We start from the raw sequence: 22,891 nt of genomic DNA, 5'->3' as shown, positions 1-22,891 counted from the left end.
CATACACACACACATACACACACACAACACACGCTGCAGGGATTCACAAGGTGGAACAGGTGGGTAGAAAAGAAAAGTTGTTTTATTTTATTTAATTATAAAAACAAGTCTCTGGAAATGTGTGTGAATTTTATCTGCTCCCCAATCCAGCTTCTAAAATTAATAAACAGGGCAATCTCATTTGCCTTTGATTTAGGTTAATGAACTGCTCAAATGTGTGTGTGTGTGTGTGAGAGAGAGAGAGAGAGAGAGAGAGAGAGAGAGAGGTGGTGAATAAAAAGTTAAAGTAATTAAAAGTTCTATGACCTCTCAATTTTTTTACATGGCATGTGACCAGAATATTTTCACTCTCAAGCTCTTCTCAAAGGAATAGTTCATTCTTCTATCATCATTTAGGCTACTTATTAATGAATGACTTTGTTTGTTGTATGGCACTTTAAGAGAATTTTTTAATTCTCTCCAATGCAAGTACAATAAATGGGACCTTTCAAACTGCAAAAGGACAAAAAAGCACCATAGAAGCATCATAAATATGGTTTATACCAGGGGTTTTCAATCTTTTAGATACCACGGACCGCCAAATATGATCATCCTTGTGTGAGGGAACCCCATCCTAACATGTAAAGGCAGCTATATATTTTCATGTATAAAAATGAATTTAGAATTAATATTATAAATAGGCTATGTGTGAAATATTATTTGGAAAGTTACATAATTTTTTTTATGTTACATTATTATGTTTTTTTCTACTTACTATAGTACTGTATGGTTGAATTTATTATTTATTTATTTTAACCAACTTATTCATTCATTTTAATTATTTTTACATTGTTTTTTATTTTATTTATTTAGTTCATTCTTATTTTTCCCATTTTTATTCTAAACTTTTCCACGGCTCTGCTGGTATACCTTGCGACCAAGTTTTGCTAATATTCCAAGTTAAGATAGATTTGTGTGAGAAAGAGATCAAAATTGAAGTCAATATTCACAAAAAAAAAAAAAAACATACTTGAGCATACTTACATACTTGAGCTTCCCTTGGTCTGTTTATGTGAGTTCATGACAGAAGCTGATTTGTGAACCAATCAGTTTTTGAGTCAGATCTTTTCAATGAATCATTCAGTGATTATTCAGGTTCATAAAACGGCTCTCACTAATTTGTTCACAAAGTTCTCAAGTTCAGCTTACTTAATGATTCAGTGTCAGCTTTGGTTAATGCGCATTGGTTAATGGTCCATTGTAAGGAAAGATTATCAGTGAATAACTTTTAATTTATTTTTATTTTTTTTCATGCAAAGCTGAATGGTTTCAGAAAATGGAATATAGTCATATGGGCCACTTTTATAAGGCTTTTGTGTGTTTTTTGAACCTTGAAAGCTTTGCTTTGATTCACTGTAACTGGATGGAAAAAAGTACATGTCTACATAATTCAAGTCTTCATAATTTCTCCTTTTGTGTTCCACAGAACAACAAATGTGTAATATAGGTTTGAAATAACATGAGATGTAAGTAAATGATGACAATTTGAATTATTGAGTGAATGATTTCTTTAATATGAAAACTTGTGGCCTGACCTGCTAAAACTTCAGAGCACATATACCCAGTTACAACAGTACCCTTCAGTTTGGAAAACCCTCTGTAATAATTTAAGGTTATTACTGATGGATTAGGGTTTTGTTGCAACTGACTGTTGCTGTTTTTGTTGTTACAAAAGCCTGGCATTTCATTACGGCAGAATCCGATCATTTTCAGTGGTCATAATGTATAATAATACAAAGCTCAGTAATGTCTGCCTGTGTCAGACCTGCTGTGTATAACTGGATTATATTAGGATAAGCTGAAGCCATCCAGTCAAACAGCCAAAGCTATGAGGACCTGCGTGTGTGCAAGAGAGACAGAGAGAGAGAATACACAGTATTAAGATAAAGACCTTTGCTTTACAGGAATTATGCGTGATTAAGCTCCATTTTATCCAAGCATCTGTTAAAACACTGAAAACACATCTCAATCACTCACTCACGCACACAATTCTCTGTAACTAAATGCTTTGACATTGTATTATGGCTCAAATGTTAAACACTGTGCTAAAAGATACTGCAATGCTGTTACACAAATACATGGCTGAGATCCAGATGCAAACTTCTGCATAATAATTACTGAAATGCTGGCCAAGTAATCCTATTTCACCAATAATCTCCATCAAATCTGTGTGATGTGATTTCTCTCTGTGGTCACACACACACACACACACACACACACATTTTCTGCCTCATTGATATTGGTGGTTTAATGAAGCATGAGAGTTTGGGCAGTTTGATTGATTGAGTAATGCTGTAGCTGTGTGCAGCTGGTATTGCCAGTCAATCAGTAAAGTGTTGTGGTTATTTGAATATTGAATGCACACACATGCATTGCAGTGATTGCGTCTTAAACACTTTGTATATATGCATGGTAACCTAAAATCTTGATGTTAAATAATTTTAGTTAATGGATATATTATTTGTCAGCTACCCACAGACAAACCCACACATACTCATGCTCATTATTCTCTTAATCAATCTGATGACAGTAATTTAATACACTTGAATTCGTGTGAAGCTCGAACCTAATTGTGTAAATTTCAAACTTTTATATCAGGACTTCCAGTGTAGAAATAAATATGGAAATGTTTTTTGATTTAATAACTTTATTATTTCTTTGATTGGAGAGCTTGTTTGCAGAGATAATTTAGGGTTTAGTGCTGAGTTTAACTTATGTTTTAATTCTACTAACTATGAATATTCAGGAGAGAGGTAAGGAAAAAAATCTGTTGTTGTTGTTGTTGTTTACTCACCTGGGACTCGTACCATGATGTAGTTGAAAAAACCCAGGGTTATGGGACAAAACTAAACCAACCCAGTCAGGCTGTGTTGGTACCATGACGCTGATCATCAACTTTCTCTGTCAACTCAGACTTTAAACCTGAGTTCAAGGAGCTTGTGCACATGAAAGTATGACATCAGAATAGCAAACAGCCAATCGCATGCTTTGAAATTGAGTGAAACTGCAATTCACTTCTTGCGAGACGATTTTGCCAAAGATTACGAGACTGAAGAATATGAATTAACTTACACAACAATAAAATATCTTGTTATATGAGTGCAAGCGAAAGCTCGCATCTATTGATTCCAAATCTTATTTATAGTCATTTAAACTGAATGCTTAATAATAATTGTTAAACTAAAATTGCTCATATGTTATGGATTAGGGGTATAATAATTATATGAATAATATATAAATCTTGTAAAATAATTAATATTATATAATAAATAATCATCGCTTAAAGGATTAGTTCACTTTAAAATGAAAATCCCCCTAAGCTTTACTCACCCTCAAGCCATAGGTGTATATGACTTTCTTCCTTTCTGATGAACACAGTCAGAGTTATATTAAAGGTGCCCTAGATTCAAAAATTGAATTTACCTCAGCATAGTTAAATAACAAGAGTTCAGTACATGGAAAAGACATACAGTGAGTCTCAAACTCCATTGTTTCCTCCTTCTTATATAAATCTCATTTGTTTAAAAGACCTCCGAAGAACAGGCGAATCTCAACATAACACCGACTGTTACGTAACAGTCGGGGTGTACGCCCCAAACATTTGCATATGCCAGCCCCATGTTCCCAACATTATGAAAGGCATTAGACAAGGGCAGAACGTCTGGATGTGCATAGCCGAATCATCAGACTAGGTAAGCAAGCAAGGACAATAGCAAAAAATGGCAGATGGAGCAATAATAACTGACATGATTCATGATAACATGATATTTTTAGTGATATTTGTAAATTGTCTTTCTAAATGTTTCGTTAGCATGTTGCTAATGTACTGTTAAACGTGGTTAACGTTACCATAGTTTCTTACTGTATTCACGGAGACAAGAGCCGTTGCTATTTTCATTTTTAAACACTTGCAGTCTGTTTAATTCATAAACACAACTTCATTCTTTATAAATGTCTCCAACAGTGTAGCATTAGCCATTAACCACGGAGCATAGCCTCAGACTCATTCAGAATCAATGTAAACATCAAAATAAACACTGTACTTGCGATTAGACATGCTGCATGACGAACACTTTGTAAAGATCCATTTTGAGGGTTATATTAGCTGTTTGAACTTTTTTTATGTTGTTTAAGGGGCGTGGAGCACGAGATTTAAAGGTCCACACACCCTGAATCGGCTCATTTCTAATTATGCCCCAAAATAGGCCGTTAAAAAAATGAATTAAAAAAAATCTATAGGGTATTTTGAGCTGAAACTTCACAGACACATTCAGGGGACACCTTAGACTTATATTACATCTTTTAAAAAAAAGTTCTAGGGCACCTTTAATAAATATCCTGATGCATCCAAGCTTTATAATTGCAGTGAATGGGAGCAAAGAGTTTGAAGCTGAAGAAAGTGCATCCATCATAAACGGACTCCGCACAGCTCTGAGGGGTTAATAAAAGCCTTCTGAAGCGAAGCGTTTGTGTAAGAAAAATATCCATATTTAACAAGTTAAAAAGTAAAATGTCTAGCTTCTGCCAGACCTCCTTCCGTTTTAAACTTACAGAAAAGTGTAACTGACGCGAAGTTGAATACAGAAGGCGGTCTAGCGGAAGCTACATATTTTACTTCATAACTTGTTAAATATGGGTATTTTTCTTACAAAAACGCATCGCTTCACTTCAGAAGGCTTTTATTAACCCCTCAGAGCTGTGCGGTGTCCGTTTATGATAATACATACCTAACCTATAAAGTGAGTCAATCTGAAGTACTCTTCACCCATTATTTACATACTTACACAACATGTCCACCTTTAAGGTTTTCCATTTTTCCACCTACAAGCTTCACACCGAGCTTCAGATCAATGTTGACCCATAGAACAACTATTTATGTATGAGAGAAACAGAGACAGTTTGATTTTTGTCTCTCCAGAGGGGGTTTGACATTTTTCACAAACTCATAGCATTTGGACCCAGTGTCTATTCAGTGGTCTTCGGTCAGAATTGATTTATGGATGGATTGCATAATAAACACGCATTTTAAACCCAGACAAGATAAAAAAAAAAGGGACTCCTACACGATGATTCAAAATGACAATGATTTTATATAAAAATAAAGCCGAATGACTGGGCATCTTATTTTTGTAAAATGCCAGAGAAGCGCCCACAAACATTACTATGTTTCTGAGAGATCAGATCACTCTTTCAGAGCAGATTCCAAAAGAATGAAGATCATGAAGGACATGAAATGTTACAGAATATATTGAACTGAATGGGAATTTACATAATATTTATAGTCAGCTGTGTGCAACATAAAAATCTTTCTTATGATCATGCTATTTTTGAACTGCATTTTTATTTCTTTCATACTAACCATGGGATTCTACTATAGCCTGTTTAGGTTTATTTTCTTAGCAGATGCTTTCTCAGAAGGCTTAATAGAAAATGCATATATATAAAGTGGCAACTACTTGGACAGGTAGCAAAGGATGCAAGTCAAGTGCTAAATTTAGATCCCCGGTGTCAGGAATAATAACAAGATCATGATGCAGGACAGACAGAACCTGTCAGGAAACACTAGTCATTAAGAATGAGTCAATGGGTCTTGTAATATAACTGTAAAGCAGCTCCGTGGGGGAGGACGAGCACTTTCGAGGTAGAGCTCTAGGGTGATGAGTAGGCAACCAGTCGGATGCATCAGAGCTGAATGCAGAGATCTTTTCTGGGATGAGGAGAGATAGAAAGGTGAAATGTAAAGCTGAGTGTTAGTTTAATAAACTGGAGTGTGTAAAGATGCAGAATCAGTTTGAAATCAAGCAGGAATACAGCGAATTGGATTTCTGAAATTCTGAAATTGCCATTCATTGGTCAAATTGATGCCTATGGTTGTTTTTTTTTTTTACATCTTTGTAATGCTATTATTGTCTAATGCAGTGTACACCAAAGAGCCAGAACATTATGTCCTCCTGCCTAATATGCTTTTGGTCCTCTGTGTGCTGCAGAAACAGCACCGACCCACAAGGCATGGATGCTACAAGATCCCTGAAGGTGTTGTGTGGTATCTGGCATCAAGATGTTAGCAACAGGTCCTTCAAGTCCTGTAGGTTGTGAGGTAGAGCCGCTGTGGATCGAACTTGTTGGTCCAGCACATCCCACAGATGCTCAATTGGAATGTGATCTGGTGAATTTGGAGACCAGGGCAACACCTTGAACTCTTCATCATTGTCCTGCTAAAAGAGGCCAATTCCATCAGGGAACACCATTGTCATGAAGGGATGTACCTGGTTGCAACAATGTTTAAGTAGGTGGCACATGTCAAATTCATGTCCATATAAATGGCCGGACCCAGGGTTTCCCAGCAGAATATTGCCCAGATCATCACACTCCCTCTACCAGCTTGTTGACGACCCACAATACATCCTAGTGCCATCACTTTTCACCAGGTAAACTGTGCACACTTACACAGCCGTCCATTGGATGTAAAAGAAAACGGGACTCATTGGACAACGTGACCTTCTTCCACTGTCCAAGTCACTCAGCTCTTTATTTCTGCCCGTTTCTCCTGCATGCAACATGTTGATTATGAGAACAGACTGTTTGCTATACCATCGAATTTAACCAGACCTTATGTGACCTTAGGAGATAATCAACGATATTTTCTTCACCTGTGACTGGTCATAATATTTTGGCTCATCAGTGTCATGTGTGTGTGTGCTCTTTAAGAGTTAATTCTGCCATCTCGTTCATTTATTTGTCATGATCATTCTGAAAGTTGCCATGCTTTTAAAGTCAACATGAAACTGAAATTAAAGGTGCCGTAGAACGTCTTTTTAAAAGATGTAATATAAGTCTAAGGTGTCCCCTGAATGTGTCTGTGAAGTTTCAAAATACCCCATAGATTTTTTTTAATTAATTTTTTTAATTAATTTTGGGGCATCATTAAATATGAGCCGATTTAGGCTGCGGCCCCTTTAAATGCTCACGCTCCCCGCCCACGGAGCTCGCGCTTGCCTTAAACAGTGCATAAACAAAGTTCACACAGCTAATATAACCCTCAAAATGGATCTTTACAAAGTGTTCGTCATGCAACATGTCTAATCACGTAAGTATGGTATTTATTTGGATGTTTACATTTGATTCTGAATGAGTTTGATAGTGCTCCGTGGCTAAAGCTAACATTACACGTTGTTGGAGAGATTTATAAAGAATGAAGTTGTTTATGAATTATACAGACTGCCAGTGTTTAAAAAATGAAATAACGACTGCCTTGTCTCCGTGAATACAGTAAGAAACGATGGTAACTTTAACCACATTTAACAGTACATTAGCAACATGCTAACGAAAAATTTAAAAAGACAATTTACAAATATCACTAAAAATATCATGATATCATGGATCATGTCAGTTATTATTGCTCCATCTGCCATTTTTCGCTATTGTTCTTGCTTGCTTACCTAGTCTGATGATTCAGCTGTGCACAGATCCAGACGTTAATACTGGCTGCCCTTGTCTAATGCCTTGATCATGGGCTGGCATATGCAAATATTGGGGGCGTGCATATTAATGATCCCGACTGTTACGTCACGGTCGGTGTTATGTTGAGATTCGCCTGTTCTTCGGAGGTCTTTTAAACAAATGAGATTTATATAAGAAGGAGGAAACAACGGTGTTTGAGACTCACTGTATGTCATTTCCATGTACTGAACTCTTGTTATTTAACTATGCCAATATAAATTCAATTTTTGAATTCTAGGGCACCTTTAACAGATGATTGGCCATCTCAAAATGATTGAGATATCAAATCAAAGAAGGCAGGCTTTACAGTTCACAAAAGACGGGTGCAAGGATTCCAACGTTACACTTCAGTTTTTACAGCGGAAGTGTGCATGATAAGATGTAAGTAGCTAAATATTTAATATTTGACTAAAATAGAAATTGTTAAAGGGTTAGTTCACCCAAAAATGAAAAGTCATATATTACTCACCCTCATGCTGTTTGTATTCATATTTTTGATGCTCCAAAAAAACAAAAAAAACAACTTATATAGTGATGGCTGATTTCAAAGCACTGCTTCATGAAGCTTCGGAGCGTTATGAATCTTTTGTGTCAAATCAGTGGTTCGGAGCACCAAAGTCATGTGATTTCAGCAGTGTGGCGGTTTGACATGCGATCCGAATCATGATTCGACACAAAAGATTCATAACACTCCAAAGCTTAATGAAGCAGTGTTTTGAAATCGGCCATCACTATATAAGTGGTTATTTTGTTTTTTTGGTGCACCAAAAATATTCCTGTAGCTTTATTAATATTGAACCACTGTACATGAACTGATTTAAATATGTTTTTAGTACATTAATGGATCTTGAGAGAGGAAATGTCATTGCTGGCTATGGAGGCCTCACTGAGCCATCGGATTTCAACAAAAATATCTTAATTTGTGTTCCGAAGATGAACAAAGGTCTTATGGGTGTGTAACGGCATGAGGGTGTGTAATAAATGGCATTATTATTTTTTTTTTTTGAGTAAACTAACCCTTTAAACGACTAACAGTAATATCCTGTATTTTCAAGTACTCAACTTTTTTTAAATTTTTTTTTTTAAATCTCACAATTCTAAATTGAAAATATGCTATAGTTTGCATGATGCATGTAATTCATAACTGAATGTGACAAGAAAAGGAACGTTTTGCATTTTCAACATATAAGACCCCTACCCCCACCCAAAAAAACAACCTTTGGTCCACCCTAGTGTTCAAGAAATGGTTACAGCCTTGTCCTATTGTGGAAGTAGATTATAAATGAAGTTTCATGTTCACTTTAAGGAAATTTAAGTTTTGTTATTCAGTGTTTGAGACTGTGAGATCTAAAACTGTCAATTTAATAATTCTAGTATAATTCTTAATATTTAATTTGACACACTTACAGTTTAAACAACATTATATTAGATCAATATTGTCTCAGGAAATGGCGAGGTGTTGTGTGCAATATTAAAAACACTTGACTTTATAAAAATGTTATGAGATATGGAGTAGTGTTTCTTTCAAACAATAAATTAAAAATCACAGGCCGAGTTGTAAGCTTCAGTAAAAATAACTGTTCTATTTTGAATGATTAAAAAAACATATGCAATCAACTTGAGCCGACAAAAAGGAATTAGCGTCTGCCTGTGTTCCGCTGTGTGAAAGTGAGGGATATATCTGGCATCAAGTAATGTAATTACTGTAATTTCACCAAACCGAATTGCAAAAATAACGTTTCAAACAGGTTTCCCAAAGTCTGTTTTTTTTTTTTTTTTTTTAAATACAGTGGCACTTGCAGAATCTGTGAAAATGTGAATAATTTTAATAAAATAAGTGAGATCATACAAAATGCATGTTATTTTTTTATTTAGTACTGTTCTGAGTAAGATATTTTACATAAAAGATGTTTACATTTAGTTCACAAGACAAAACAATAGCTGAATTTATTAAAATAACCCCATTCAAAAGTTTGTGAACCATTGATTCTCAATACTGTGTGTGGTTACCTGATGATCTACTACTGTTTGTTTGTTTTGTGATGGTTGTTCATGAGTCCCTTGTTTGTTCTGAGCAGTTAAACTGAGCTCTGTTCTTCAGAAAAATCCTCCATGTCTTGCAGAAATTTCAGTTTTCAAGCATTTTTGTATATTTAAACCCTTTCCAGCAGTGACTGAATGATTTTCAGATCCATCTTCACACTGAGGACAATTGAGGGACTCAAACTCAACTATTAAAAAAGGTTCAAACATTCACTGATGCTCCAGAAGGAAACACGATGCATTAAGAGTCGGAGTGTGAAAACTCTTAAAAACGGAGTGTCTCTTATTTTATTAAAATTATTCACATTTTCACAGATTCTGCAAGTGGTTCACATACTTTTTCTTGCCACTGTAAAACAGGTACAACTGAAACTGAATCCAGGACATGTTAACTAAAGATCAAGATACCCTCCAGAATATTTTCTCATATCCCTATGGTAACACTTCTTTTGCAGATCTATTGTTATTTGCTATTATTACATATCTTTTTGCATCAAATTAGCGGTAACCGCCATTCAAATGCTGCATTACCTATAACATACTCTAATACAATCTCCAAATAACTATTAGGCTTTTGATAACATTTTTCCAACTCTCACAGCCTAGATGCTGTCCGTCAAATGAAAAAGTCATTGCAGAAGCAGAGCATGTGAGTATTGATTTTAAACAGATTTTTCAAAAGAACTATCCTTTTTTGTTTGTTTGTTTAAAATCTTTAATAAGGGACAAAAATGCTGCATGTTTGTGCATGTTAAAGAAAGGGTAAATTTTGATTTTATGGAAGTTTTACAGTAGCTTTAATATTTTAACAGATTTAATATAGCCTAATCATTAAAATATTAAACATTTTGATATATAATATATCAATATACACAACACTACTGTTCAAAATATGGGGTCAGCAAAATTTTTTTTAGATAGAGAGAGCGATTAATAAAAAATGCTTTTATTAATACTTTTAATAAATTGATCAAAGGTGACAGTATATATATATATATATATATATATATATATATATATATATATATATATATATATATATATATATATGTCATTAACCAAACAATTGATGGACCCCACAACTTTAGTTAGTGTGTAATGTTGTTTTTAGAGTATAAATAAAATCTGTTAAATTTTAAAGCTCAAAGTTCAATGCCAAGCGAGATATTTTATTTAACAGAAGTCGCCTACATCGAACGGCCAGTTTGGACTACATCCCTCTACTTCCTTCTTTAATGACGTCACTAAAACAGTTTTTTGACTAACCTCCGCCCACAGGAATACACAAGAGTTGCGTTTGTAGAGTGTGTTTGTCGCCATGTCGTCGAAACGCTGTTATTTTCATCCCGCAGTCCAATCACCGGGTCTCATTCCGGCTCAAATTGATAGGGTAAAATTAAAGACATGTTTACAATAACACTGAGCACGTGCATCTCCACGTTATGGTAAGAGGCGTGACCTTTCCGGGCAAGATGCGCTAAACTGCTGTCGAATCACAACACAGGAACCGCTGGCACAATCAGAACTCGTTACGTATTTCTGAAGGAGGGACTTCATAGAACAAGGAAGTCATCAGCCCGTTTTTATGACAGTGGAAACAGAGGTATACAGATAAGTAAATTATGTGAAAAATACTGTGTACTATAAACACAATCAAAGCTTCAAAAAACCACGAAAAACGGGACCTTTAAAATATTTGAAATTATAAAAAAGAAATTCGTACAAGTTTGGAACAACTTGAGGGTGAGTAAATGATGACAGAATTTTCATTTTTGGTTGAACTATCCCTTTTAAAATAATAAATGCTGTTATTTTGATCATTCTTCAAAGGTTCATCAAAGAATCCTTAAAAAAAGCCAGACTCTTTTCAACATTGATAAAAATAATTTTTCTTGAGCACCAAATCAGCATATTAGAATGATTTCTGAAGGGTCTTGTGAAGACTGAAGACTTTTACTGTATTTTTTATCAAATAAATGCAACTCTGCTGAGCATAATAGACTTATTTCAAAAACATTTTAAAAATCATACCGACCACAAACATTTGAACTGTAGAGTATATTCAAATTTAAATCTTATTATATTCTTTTTTATTTTCACTTCCATCTTTCGAGTAGTTCTGTTCAGGATCTGCTGCAGGGTTATGAACAGAACAGATTTGATATGGAGGGTTTTCATTATTTATAGTTGTGTTAAGTGTACTCTCTCTCACTGCCACCGTCTCTTTCTCTTTCACACACAGAATGATGGCTGCCTCTGAAAGGGAAATTCAAAATAAAGTTGAAAAAGGTTAAATGAAAGAGCAATGTTCATGGAAATGGAGCTATAAAAAGAGAAAGAGAAACGATTAATTATGAAGCAGGTGAGAGAGACCCAGAAAGTGTATTTAATTATAGGTATGTGATTTTTTTTTTTTTTTTTTTTTTTTTGCTGTTGATTTCCTGCTTGCGCCTTCCTACTTCTTCACGTCTCTCATAGTAACGGCAGAATGTGTGAACAGCGCTGGACTCTAGGGCTGAATTTGATGGATCACTCCCACAGTTCTGGAACCTAAAACATCAACAGCAGAATGGGATGACAGGTGGCTGAATCCAACACACATTCACACACAACACACAAACAAACACATGCAAGCATGCACAAGACAGCATGGAAGCAGAAATGTGGGTGGGATTATGGGAACTTAAGTTTTAAACAACTATTCTGTTTCTTCCTCTTGGCTTCTATTAGTTTCTCATTTATTGTGTGACCTTTAACCTTGTTGGAAATCAAAGAACAAATTAATCATGTTCAAATGTTTTACTTTCAATATTGTATAACTTTGCTCTCTTATTCTCCTCAATAAAATTACTGAAACTATTTTAACTTTTTTATTTTAACAATAATGAGGGCTAGACAAAAAATGCACAATATGACACTAATTAAATTATTTGAATTTTAAAGAAACTAATGATGCAAATATGATGAGAAAAAATAAAATGGCAAAATAATTAAACGTGCAATGTGTAAATTTTAGGAGGATCTATCAACAGAAATGCAATATAATATACATAACTATGTTTTCAGAGCTGTATAAAGACCTTACACAATGAACCGTTATGTTTTTATGTTAATGTTTATATTACCTTAGAATGAGCCAATTCTATCTCATACGCCGCGGGTCCCCTTACATGTTAAGTCACCATTTTGCGCCAGCATGTTTCTACAGTAGCCCTAAATGGACAAACACAAACTGCACTACAGAGAGCGTTTGATGCTGTCTCAGACGACGACACATTTGTCCTGTGCTGGCCTCCGTAGCCTCTCTATATTGCAATTCCCAACCTCACTGCTAGATGTCGCTAAAATTTACACACTTCACCTTTAACAAGGCACTTAAAATGTTTTTGTAAAAGAAATATATAGAAAGAATATTTGATTCAAATAATCTACCAGAAGTGACCAAAAGTTTTATTTTAGTCAACTACAATTAGATTCTATTTTAGTAGAATTAGAGTAAAATTGACTATAAATGATTATAATGATAATTTTATGACTTTTTTTTTTTTTTGCCTTTTAAAAACAGTAATCTTGTGGAATTTTGTTACAGTAGGCCTATAAAAACTGTTTTCTATTTTAATATATTTTAAAATGTAATTTATTCCTGTGATTCAATGCTGAATTTTCAGCATCATTACCCCAGGCTTCAGTATCACATGATCCTTCAGAAATCATTCTAATATGCTGATTTGCTGCTCAAGAAACATTTATTATTATTATTATCAATGTTGAAAACAGTTGTGCTGCCTAATATTTTTGTGAAAACAGTGACCATTTGCTCAGGATTCATTGGTGAATATGTTCAAAAGAGCAGCATTTTTGAAATACAAATTATATTACATTATAAATGTATTTACTGTCACTTTTGGTCAATTTAATCCATCATTGCAGAATTTTTTATTATTTTAAAAAACTGTTGACCCCAAACTTTTAAATGATAGTGTATATTTTATATTATAATATTTGCTCCTATATTTGCAACATATTTAGTCCCCATGAGGAAAACAGCTTATAGATCATACACATAAGTGATGTTTTATTTAAATGTAAAAATGCATGAAGTTTTCTGTGATGGGTAGGTTTAGGGTTAGGGGAATATACAGTTTGTACAGTAGGCTATATAAAAATCATGGAAAGTCCCCATAAAAGATGGAAACCCAATGTGTGTGTGTGTGTGTGTGTGTGTGTGTGTGTGTGTGTGTGTGTGCGCACTTGTTCAGCTGCTCTCTACTGCCTCCTGCTGTCCTGTGTTGTTTGGGGTAGAGACATGAATGTCTTTACCTGCAAGCAAATTCATGAAGGTTTGTGGCAAAGCTGCTCTGTGGGGTTTTGTGTGTGTGTGTGTGTGACCAGAGAGACACAATGACATTAAGGAGAGTGAATTAAACTATGACCAAGCATTTAATTTTAAACACCCCAACCATGATAAACACAAATTAAGCCCAGACACCTGCATGGTCTTTCCAGGCAGAGATTCTATAATTACGCAAATGTGTCTGCTGAATATAGAATGTCCTTCATGCGTATCTGAGCTGAAACACTCTAAGCAGAGACACAGTGTGTGTGTGTGTGTGTGTGTGTGTGTGTGTGTGTGTGTGTGTGTGTGTGGGGGTAATGCTTTTCCTGCAGAAGTGCTAATGTATTTTCTGTGTCTTTTACAATGACTATTTTAGTGAAGGTTTCCTCTTCTCTATGTTTCAGTTGTGAATGTGTGAGGTGTGTCTGGATGTGTGTGTGTTCCGATTCATCAGGCCCTCCTTTTCTTTCTGCCTCCCTTCTCCTTGATCTCCTCAATCACTTATTCACCAGACGGCTTGCCTCCCTTCTCCTTGATCTCCTCAATCACTTATTCACCAGACGGCTTGATGAAGGGGGGCAGAGAGAGAGAGAGAAAGAGAGAGAGAGAGAGAGAAGTGTGTGTCATGTCAGTGATGTCTTTCTTAGTATTGAGTCATGATCTCAGCCAATAATTGGTGTAATCAAGACGCTTTAACATGCACAGGTGTGTGAGGTTAATTTGAGAATGAGTGGCTTGTTTCACTCCCTAGTTCCCTATTCACCTTTATCCTAACAAGCCTGCATTTTAGAATTATGGGAGCCACTTCCGGTTTGGGCAGGTTCCACTCAAAAAGACTGAATCAAATCATTTCATATCATAAGGTTGTGCTACAAATAATCATTATCTGTCAGTTTGACTGATAATGAGCTGCAACATTTCCTTCGTGTTCTATTTTCAGATGTCAGGAGCGTGTAACATAACGTATTTTAATGTGACACATGGTATAACAAGAATGGCAAGAGCTCTTTTCAGTCACTCCTGATTATTTTTTTCCCCCCTTTGAATTCCGCAGTATGAAAAATACAACATATACTGCACATTTGTGGTATGTTCTTCTGATTTAATTTACAATATATCCCATGAATTATTCACTGGAATGCACTAAGAATTCTCGTTTTTCTCTCCAAATCCTCACATTTCTTTCCAGGTTCGTTTCCACACGGATGCTTTAAAATGTGATTGTCTCCCCTTTTCAGCAGTGTTTACTAATTTTTTCTAAAGCAGGTAAATACAATATTTATTGTCAAAATCAAAGCTTCAATCATTGTGTGATGGAAATCACTTTGAAATATTATCACTCAATGTTCCATTTTATGAACCTCTTTACTTACGGCAAAATATACGTTACATAATACAGACATATACTATTACTACAGTGATATTTAACATATCTGTAATATTGCTGTGGAAATAATCAAGCTTATTCTGTTGTAGTAATTTGGTTAATGCATTTACACTTCCTAAATTTCCTTTTAATATTCGATTGTTGAAGGGTGAGTAGAATAATGTCATCTCATTGTAGCCAGTTTTTGAAAATGTTCACAGAGAGAACCTTTTGCTGAATGTTTAACCGGAGTTACTCCTATAATTCGTGCAAAGCATCATGGGGCGTATGAAAAAGGTGGATAGTGTGCATCAGTGAACGTGAATTCAGCTATAGGGCGTTAGCTATAGGGCCTTGATGTACTTAACCCATTTTAGCCCACCGACACTATAGTTGCTGCAGTGTATAGTTGTCATTTTCCTTTCGTAAGTATTTTTCTAGATGTTATCCATGTTTTATGTCTCAATGACATGCAAGAAAACAACCAAATAAAGGATTTCAAGAACAAAAAAAAAGGTATTCACTTCCTTCCTGCCACATGACATGAGGCTGTCAACTTCCTACCCCTACTTCCAGGAAGCATGAAATTTCCATGTTACTAATAAATATTTTTTGTTGACATATCTATATCTACATAATCATGAAGGTCTCTAGAATCATCCAAACAAGACAAATCTTACAACAGATCTATAGTTTTTGGCATACTTAGTCAAAAGTCCAAGCGGCAACAATAGTTGCACTGCCCCCCCAGACCAGAGACTTTATGATTTTGTGGGAGCTATGAATAAATTTTCTCATTTTATTTGTCTTATCCTATTATTTTAGTGAGTAGTAAATTAGGGCTAAATCATTTTTAAATACTAAAAACTATTTTCTCCCAAGTCCCGCAAATTATATCGCGGTGGTACGTGAGAGGACTCTCTTCTCATTCTGTTCCTGCTATAGTTTAGGCTTATGCTAAATAGCAGGCTAACTAAACTAAATGGATATTTATTAATCGTTTTTTAAATAAACCCACAACTAAAGGAGAAGGGGCTCTAAAGGTGCGTTCACGCAGCCTCGTAATTCCTGTTGTTACGAGATTCCTGCTTGTAAAAAGCGTTCACGTCCTCGTAGAGCTCGTAATTACAGCTTGTAAGCTGGGAGTTTTCTGAAAGCTCTCACATGTACCACATGGCCGCTATACCACCTGACCGCTGTAGATTGATTTATTAGGCGTTGATAGTGGTGCCATGGAAACGCATAATTCCCAGTCCAAGGACCAAAAGGACATGAACAACTCCGAATATAACGTCACGTGTTGTCATTTCAAGATTCCGGTAAATACAAGGTGACGTGAATGCAGCCAAAGTCCCTTTAAGACAAGTCATTTCACTCGGCGGCCATCTTTGAAACGCCTCTTGGGCATCCTGGGCATCATGCAGCTCCTATCTCTTTGAATGGGGAAACATCAAATTCTTTTACCAACCTTACGATTAAATTTCATATTTGAAATCACCAATAAAATCTAACAACCAGCTCATAAATTTAGTTTCTAAACGCTCGAATCATGACAAAAAACTTTGTTTTTCAGGCTGGATCAAGCTAATGCGCATGCGCAGACTAAATGCGCGTCTCTTCGGAGGCGCGTCTGACTGTTTCTATAGAAACCGGTGATTCTGACGCCCGCTGAAGTGACGCGATGACTTTACCAGTCGGCGATTGGCTCTTATTTAGCAGACGGGACTTATTCCGCCATATTGCACGTTACACTTTCTCCCATTCAAAACAATACGAGTGACACGTTTTGTGTTATTCTATAGTCTTTGATGAAGCTTAACTCTGACGCTTCCACTATCAACATCTAAGCAACTTGGAAAAGAGGTGGTGTTCTGACAATTTGTGCTACCCTGTCAGATTTTGCTACCTCCCATTGAAACAGTAGGTAACGTTAGCAAAATCTGACAGCGAAAAAATGCTACCTATCAGATTGTGCTTCCAGCGTGATATTAACATGGTTTATGGCTACTCCAACCCTAAACCTACCCTTATAATAATGCAAGTACAGTAGTGGTAATACAATATGATATAGCATTAATCGATAGAACAAGTATAAATCGATAGCGAAAAATGCTACTTATCAGATTGTGCTTTATTAATGTCTACACCAACACTAAACCTACCCTTACAATAATGCAAATACAGTAATTTTGAGTTATTTATCCTGACAAAAATTATGTAATATTGATGTGCGCATGTGCAGTAAGCCCAGGTAGGAAATTCTGACGGGTAGGATGAAATGTAAGGACAGCGGCTTCTGCATTAGGTAAGTTAGGCCTAAGATGTGTTTTTGACTCTTTGCATTGCAGTCGTTCATCATAAATTTTAAATGTAGAAGATATGATACATATCTTTTATGAAATGTAGAGTATATATAGCCACCAGACAAGTTTCCCCAAAAATTAGAAATGGCCAAATTTCCCTCAATATTTTATATTCTTGATGCTGCTCTGTTGCACTTCGTTACGCGCAGCTCTAGTTGTTATTTGGAGGACAAAAAGTTGTAGAAGTTTTTATGTTTCTCTTTCAAACAGCACTCGTTAATGTCAAAATGAGTGAGATGACCAATCAAATCAAAGAAGGCGGGTCTTACAGCAGACGAGTTTGAATTCCAGCTCAACACTTTAGATTTATCTCTGAAAGTGCATGGAAATTAGCAGCTAAACATCAATATACTGTTTTACGAGAGGAATGCTGAACGACCGAGAGTATTATCCAGGGATGCAAGCAACTCAACTTTTTTTTTAAAAAATGTCACTGTTTTGAATGTAAAATATGGTATAATTTACATTTGATTCATGTAACTCATAACTGAATGTGACAAGACAAGAAACGTTTTGCGACATATCAGATATCAGTGAACGTGCATATTTTAAAACAAAATATTATTTGTAAACAGTTTGATTAGGCCTACTTCACAATAGCAGTAGAACTTATTTTACATTTTTTACTTTTATTTATTCCCTTAAAGATTAGTCCACTTTTAAATAAAAAATTTCCTGATAATTTACTCCCCCATGTCATCCAAGATGTTCATGTCTTTCTTTCGTCAGTCGAAAAGAAATTAAGGTTCCCTTTCGAAGGATTGGGCAAACTGAAGTTGATAGGTTGGCTAGAAAGATATATTGTGCAGGCCACTAAATGGCTGCCTCTTAGCCACCTGTTGTTTAGAGTAGCTTCTCATCTGCTGTCTGCTAGAGTAGTTTGAGTTAGCACTCGTCACTTCATTTAATATGTATGATTAGGTCGGCCTTAATCGGCCGCCTGACATTGTTTGCTTGTGAGCTTCACTCTCTTTCTCTTATACATGAGATTTGGAGGTGAAGCCTAGGCTTCACTAGGCTTGTGGCCCTGTAAGAAGGCCCATAGCTTAGCGGCCAGGCTAGAGCTAGGTTAGATGTGTTATATGTTAACCCCATGTATACTATCCCTTGTCAGGTGATATAGTTCCTAGTTCTGGCCTCCTCCCGAGGGAGTTGTTAGGCCGTATGCCCATTGTCCCCTTGTTTATGTAGGTGCAATTGGTGAGGTTAACAGCAAGGTTGTAGACTGTTTTAGACTCCCTGATGCTGTTTTTCTCAGGTGGTAGGCCCTTATCTTTGCGTAGATAAGTTATGCAGTGTATGCTAGGCCCCACTTTATAGAACTTTTCATGCTATGGAAAATGTTTTTTCCTCTGAGCCACTTGATTTTCTTAATCAAGTTTGAGTTGACGGTGCTAGCTTTTAGCCTTCGTCCTCTAGGGCTTAGTACAGGTTTGAGAATCTGTGTGGAGAAAATGTTTATCCTCATTGGAAACAGCATGTATGTCAAAGCAGTACGTTTGCTTTGAGTTCTAGACTTTTGCCCTACATTTGTATGTGAGCTTACTTATGCTGCCACAGGTTAGCACCTGTTCTCATAATAGCAGGCTCTTTGATGTTAGCCTCTATTGGAGAGATTGGTGACTATTATATTCCCCAGTTGATTTTTATTTGTGTCACTGAGTGCATCACCTGTTGGATTGCATACTCAGGGTAGTATAGAACCACTTTTTGAGAAAGGCTGGTTTCTATTAGCTCCCTTTTGTGATCTTGTTAACAGCTATATTGCATATAACTTTGATTGTAGGCTCTTATGGTTAATTAGCCTCCTTCTAGTTAGCAATTGTATTTCTAACAAGTGCTGTTAGTTGATCATAGTTTGCTCACATAGTTTACACTGCCACAGGCTTTTGCTACGTGTCTGTTTGAGGCGGTAGGCCATTTTAGGCCTCCCTCAGACCATGTTGGCATTGTTTGGTTCCCTTAAAGCCGAGTTCAGACTGCACGATTTTCAAAGTAGTCGGGTCACTGTTCTTTTCACACTGCATGACTATCTTGGCCAGCATTCAGTCGCTGCTGTGTTCAAACTGCACGATGGATCTGCGACAGAAGGTTTCACACTGCATGACTTTACAATAGGAAGAATCACCGACAACTCTGTCTGGCATGCAAACTACGTTTCACAACCAAACACACGCAAGATGTGACAAGGAAACAACGTGATATCATGCGTGCAAGACCGGAGTTATTATTATTATTAAAAATGGTAGCCCGCAAGAAGCTTGCAATATGAATTGCCGGTGCTCTGATTTGCAGCGAAAACAAGAAAAAGAAAAAAAGAATATGGAGGAAATGGTTGGGGAGACACTGGATTGTGTGTTCTGCAATGAGAGTTGGAGGTAAATACATAACTTTTCAATGTGCTGCTGTTGATGGTCAAGCAAAGGTTTGTGCTTTGTTTCTGTTTGATAGAATTGTAATGTTTATGTACGAAGCCATGCTTGCTGATATTTTGGTTTATAACTCGTCCCCGAACTCCCCGCTGCTCTGTATCTTGCTCTCTCATTGGCTGTCGGTCATCGCTGATGTAGATTTCAGTCAGAACACTTTTCACACTACAGGATTTTGAATCGCCAACAGGTCCAGATATTTACCATGTCAAATATCTCACGGGTGTCGTCAACTCTCTCAGATCGCGTCTTTGCTCATTCACACTGTGTGATTGTCACTCGCGTGAACGAGCACCGATTTGCCTATGATTTCGGGCATTTGTCGGTGATTTCCCAAAACCTGTCAGCGAGCCAAAATCGGGGCTAAAATCGTGCAGTCTGAACTCGGCTTTAGTCACATATGATTTAGGGTACATTACCTGTTGGAATGTGTAGCCTAGCACAGGTTGCAGTTAGCTTCCCACAGCTATTGTTGGGTTAGAGCTGGTTCCCTGTAGTTTGGTTCCCTTAATTTCATGAGCTGAAGCCACGTGTCATTGGAATGGTAGGCCCCAGCAGGCCTCCTTTCTAGTTCACATGTTGGCACAGTTTGTGTTTTTATTCTGCAAACAGGCTGATCACCACTTGTTGCTGAGATTGTAGGCCCCACAAGGCCTCCTTTTTAACTGACTTGTTGGCAGGATGCCTTGGAATCCAAGAACCCATACCACCATCGGTCCAATACCATCATCGGCCATGCCCCACCTCTGTTGAGTAGGCCTTAAGCAGACCTCTTGTGGAGTATGGTGGTGTCATATGCATTCCTTCTCTCAGTATTATGCGTCAAAGGTTTTCCACTGAATGCATGGCCGGTTGGTTGGTATGGTCCTGACTGGCTGATGTGTGTTTACTAGGGTAGGCCCTAATAAGGCCTCCTTTTTTTAGTTTACATGTTGACACAGTTTGTGTTTATATGGACAAACGGGCTGAACGCCACTTGTTGCTGAACTTGGAGGCCCCATAAGGCCTCCTTTTTATCTGACATGCTGGCAGGATGCTTGTGAATCCAATCCAATACGAGCTGAAGCCACGTGTCATTGAATCGGTAGGCCCCTTCAGGCCTCCTTTTTAGTTCACATGTTGGCACAGTTTGTGTTTTTATTCTGCAAACAGGCTGAACGCAGCTTGTTGCTGAAATGGTAGGCCCCTCAAGGCTTCCTTTTTAGCTGACTTGCTGGCAGGATGCCTGTGAAGCCATACCACCATCGGCCACGCCCCATCGCTGACGGATAGGCCCTAAACAGGCCTGTTCACGTTGTATGGCAACGTTTTATGTATTCCCTCTTTGGAAAAATCCCTAATACATGGCCTACTGGTTGGTATGGTTATGGTAGCCACTTGCTGATGCCACATGTTTACTAAGGTAGGCCTACTTCGGCCTCCGGTGTAGCATGTGGAGTTCACTTATGTACTCCTCTCACTGTGAGAGTAATAGGGTGCTTTTACCAAGTACTTTTGAGTGGCTGGCCCCTCAGGGTGAATGTTTTGGTGAAACATTACTGAGGTTTGTTTTACATCTGCCTCCCTGAGTCTGATTCCTACTCTAGTTGAGCTGAATAGCCACCTAGCGCCTAGGGTGGATCTATTGTGCTCTTAGAAATGGCCACTAGACTTACGCCATTTGTCTTAGAGGTAGGCCTTATGGGCCGCCTTTTTAAACATCCTGGTGCATCTTTGTGTATATTTCTCTTTGAGAATTATCTGTATACACTTCTGGGTGGCCAGAGGCCCAGGTGATAAATATAACCTCCTATGGTTCGGTTATTTATAGGTCTTGGTGCCTAAAACAGCTGATGCCACGTGTCTGTTAAGGTTATAGGCCCATCCAGGCCTTCCTTAATACGTGTTGGCGTACGCTGTACTCCTCTTGCTTTAAAGAGTAAAAAGGTGCTTTTACTGAGTACACTGCTCGTTGGATTGTGTTAGGTGGATTGTCATGCGGGCACTTTTGCAGCCTCTTTTACTGCCATTGAAGTTGTCTGTCTGCCCAGCAAGACAGGTGTTCAGGGTGGCCCCTCCAGGCCACTTTCTGAATATACTTCTGTTTGACATAAAGCTACTATCATGCTGTAGGCCCCTCTTCGGCCTCCATGATTATGTGTCCATTGCATGGTCTACCTGTTAGGTGAGCTTTGTACTTCCCTATTAGGGTTATGTTTGTAATAGTGCTTAGCTCCCTAAGCTGATCATGGTGGTAGGCCTTAATCAGGCCTCCTCCTAAGATTCAGCCCTAGGCTGGTTTGTGCTCCCCTGTATAAACAGGTGTTTAGCGCACAGCCTCCTCAGTGTGTTAATTAAGCGCTGAGTAGATCCTAGGATGAGCGGATTATACTCCCCTCAATACGAGGGGATTTTAGGGCCCTCTAGTGACTGGCCTGGTCTCCTTTCGGTTCCCTGGCCACATTCCCTTTAAGGGACCACTTTTCCTTGGAAAAGTTGGCCCCAGATGCCTTTAGGGACCTTGGTAGGCTTTCTACGGAAGGCTTCTTTGAGACTTAGCTTGGGCTGTTGGCTGTAGGGAATGCTGTCACTGACAGCCTTTGTGTGACCCGAGGGTGAGTTGCTATCTGGCGTTTCATTCGAAACTGCTTGACGTTTGTCTAGCCATCTTTTGGCATGCACTCTCCTTAATCATGGCGGCATGGGTATATCGTTCCCCAATGCGTGATTGAACGCAGAGTTGAAGTTCCCTTCGAAAGGGAACATCTCAGGTTACGTATGTAACCATAATTCCCTGAGAACAGGGAATGAGTCTCTGCGTTGCCCTGCCATGCTT

At 37.4% G+C, this 22,891-nt stretch overlaps 1 protein-coding gene across 4 annotated transcripts in view; it reads left to right on the top strand.

The window, feature by feature from the left end:
• The first annotated feature begins 11,816 nt into the window (after positions 1 to 11,816).
• Positions 11,817 to 22,891, top strand: part of adcy8 (adenylate cyclase 8 (brain)) — a 92,238-nt gene continuing 81,163 nt past the window's right edge. For 2 of the 4 annotated variants that reach the window (XM_048163426.1, XM_048163423.1), the window contains exons 1-2: positions 11,825 to 11,944; positions 12,061 to 12,163. Coding sequence is in view for 2 of the 4 variants with exons in the window: in XM_048163423.1 (XP_048019380.1) it covers positions 12,157 to 12,163 (7 nt within the window). In the remaining 2 variants the exon portion in view is untranslated. Of the gene's footprint in view, positions 11,979 to 12,060; positions 12,164 to 14,972; positions 15,006 to 15,107; positions 15,185 to 22,891 lie in introns of all 4 variants that reach the window. The other 2 variants (XM_048163425.1, XM_048163424.1) reach the window with 2 other exon arrangements.

The sequence above is a fragment of the Megalobrama amblycephala genome, linkage group LG17 (genome assembly GCF_018812025.1).
Source record: "Megalobrama amblycephala isolate DHTTF-2021 linkage group LG17, ASM1881202v1, whole genome shotgun sequence".
Classification (NCBI taxonomy): Eukaryota; Metazoa; Chordata; class Actinopteri; order Cypriniformes; family Xenocyprididae; genus Megalobrama; species Megalobrama amblycephala.
Note: the sequence above shows the minus strand (reverse complement) of the source record. Positions and strands in the feature narration are given on the sequence as shown.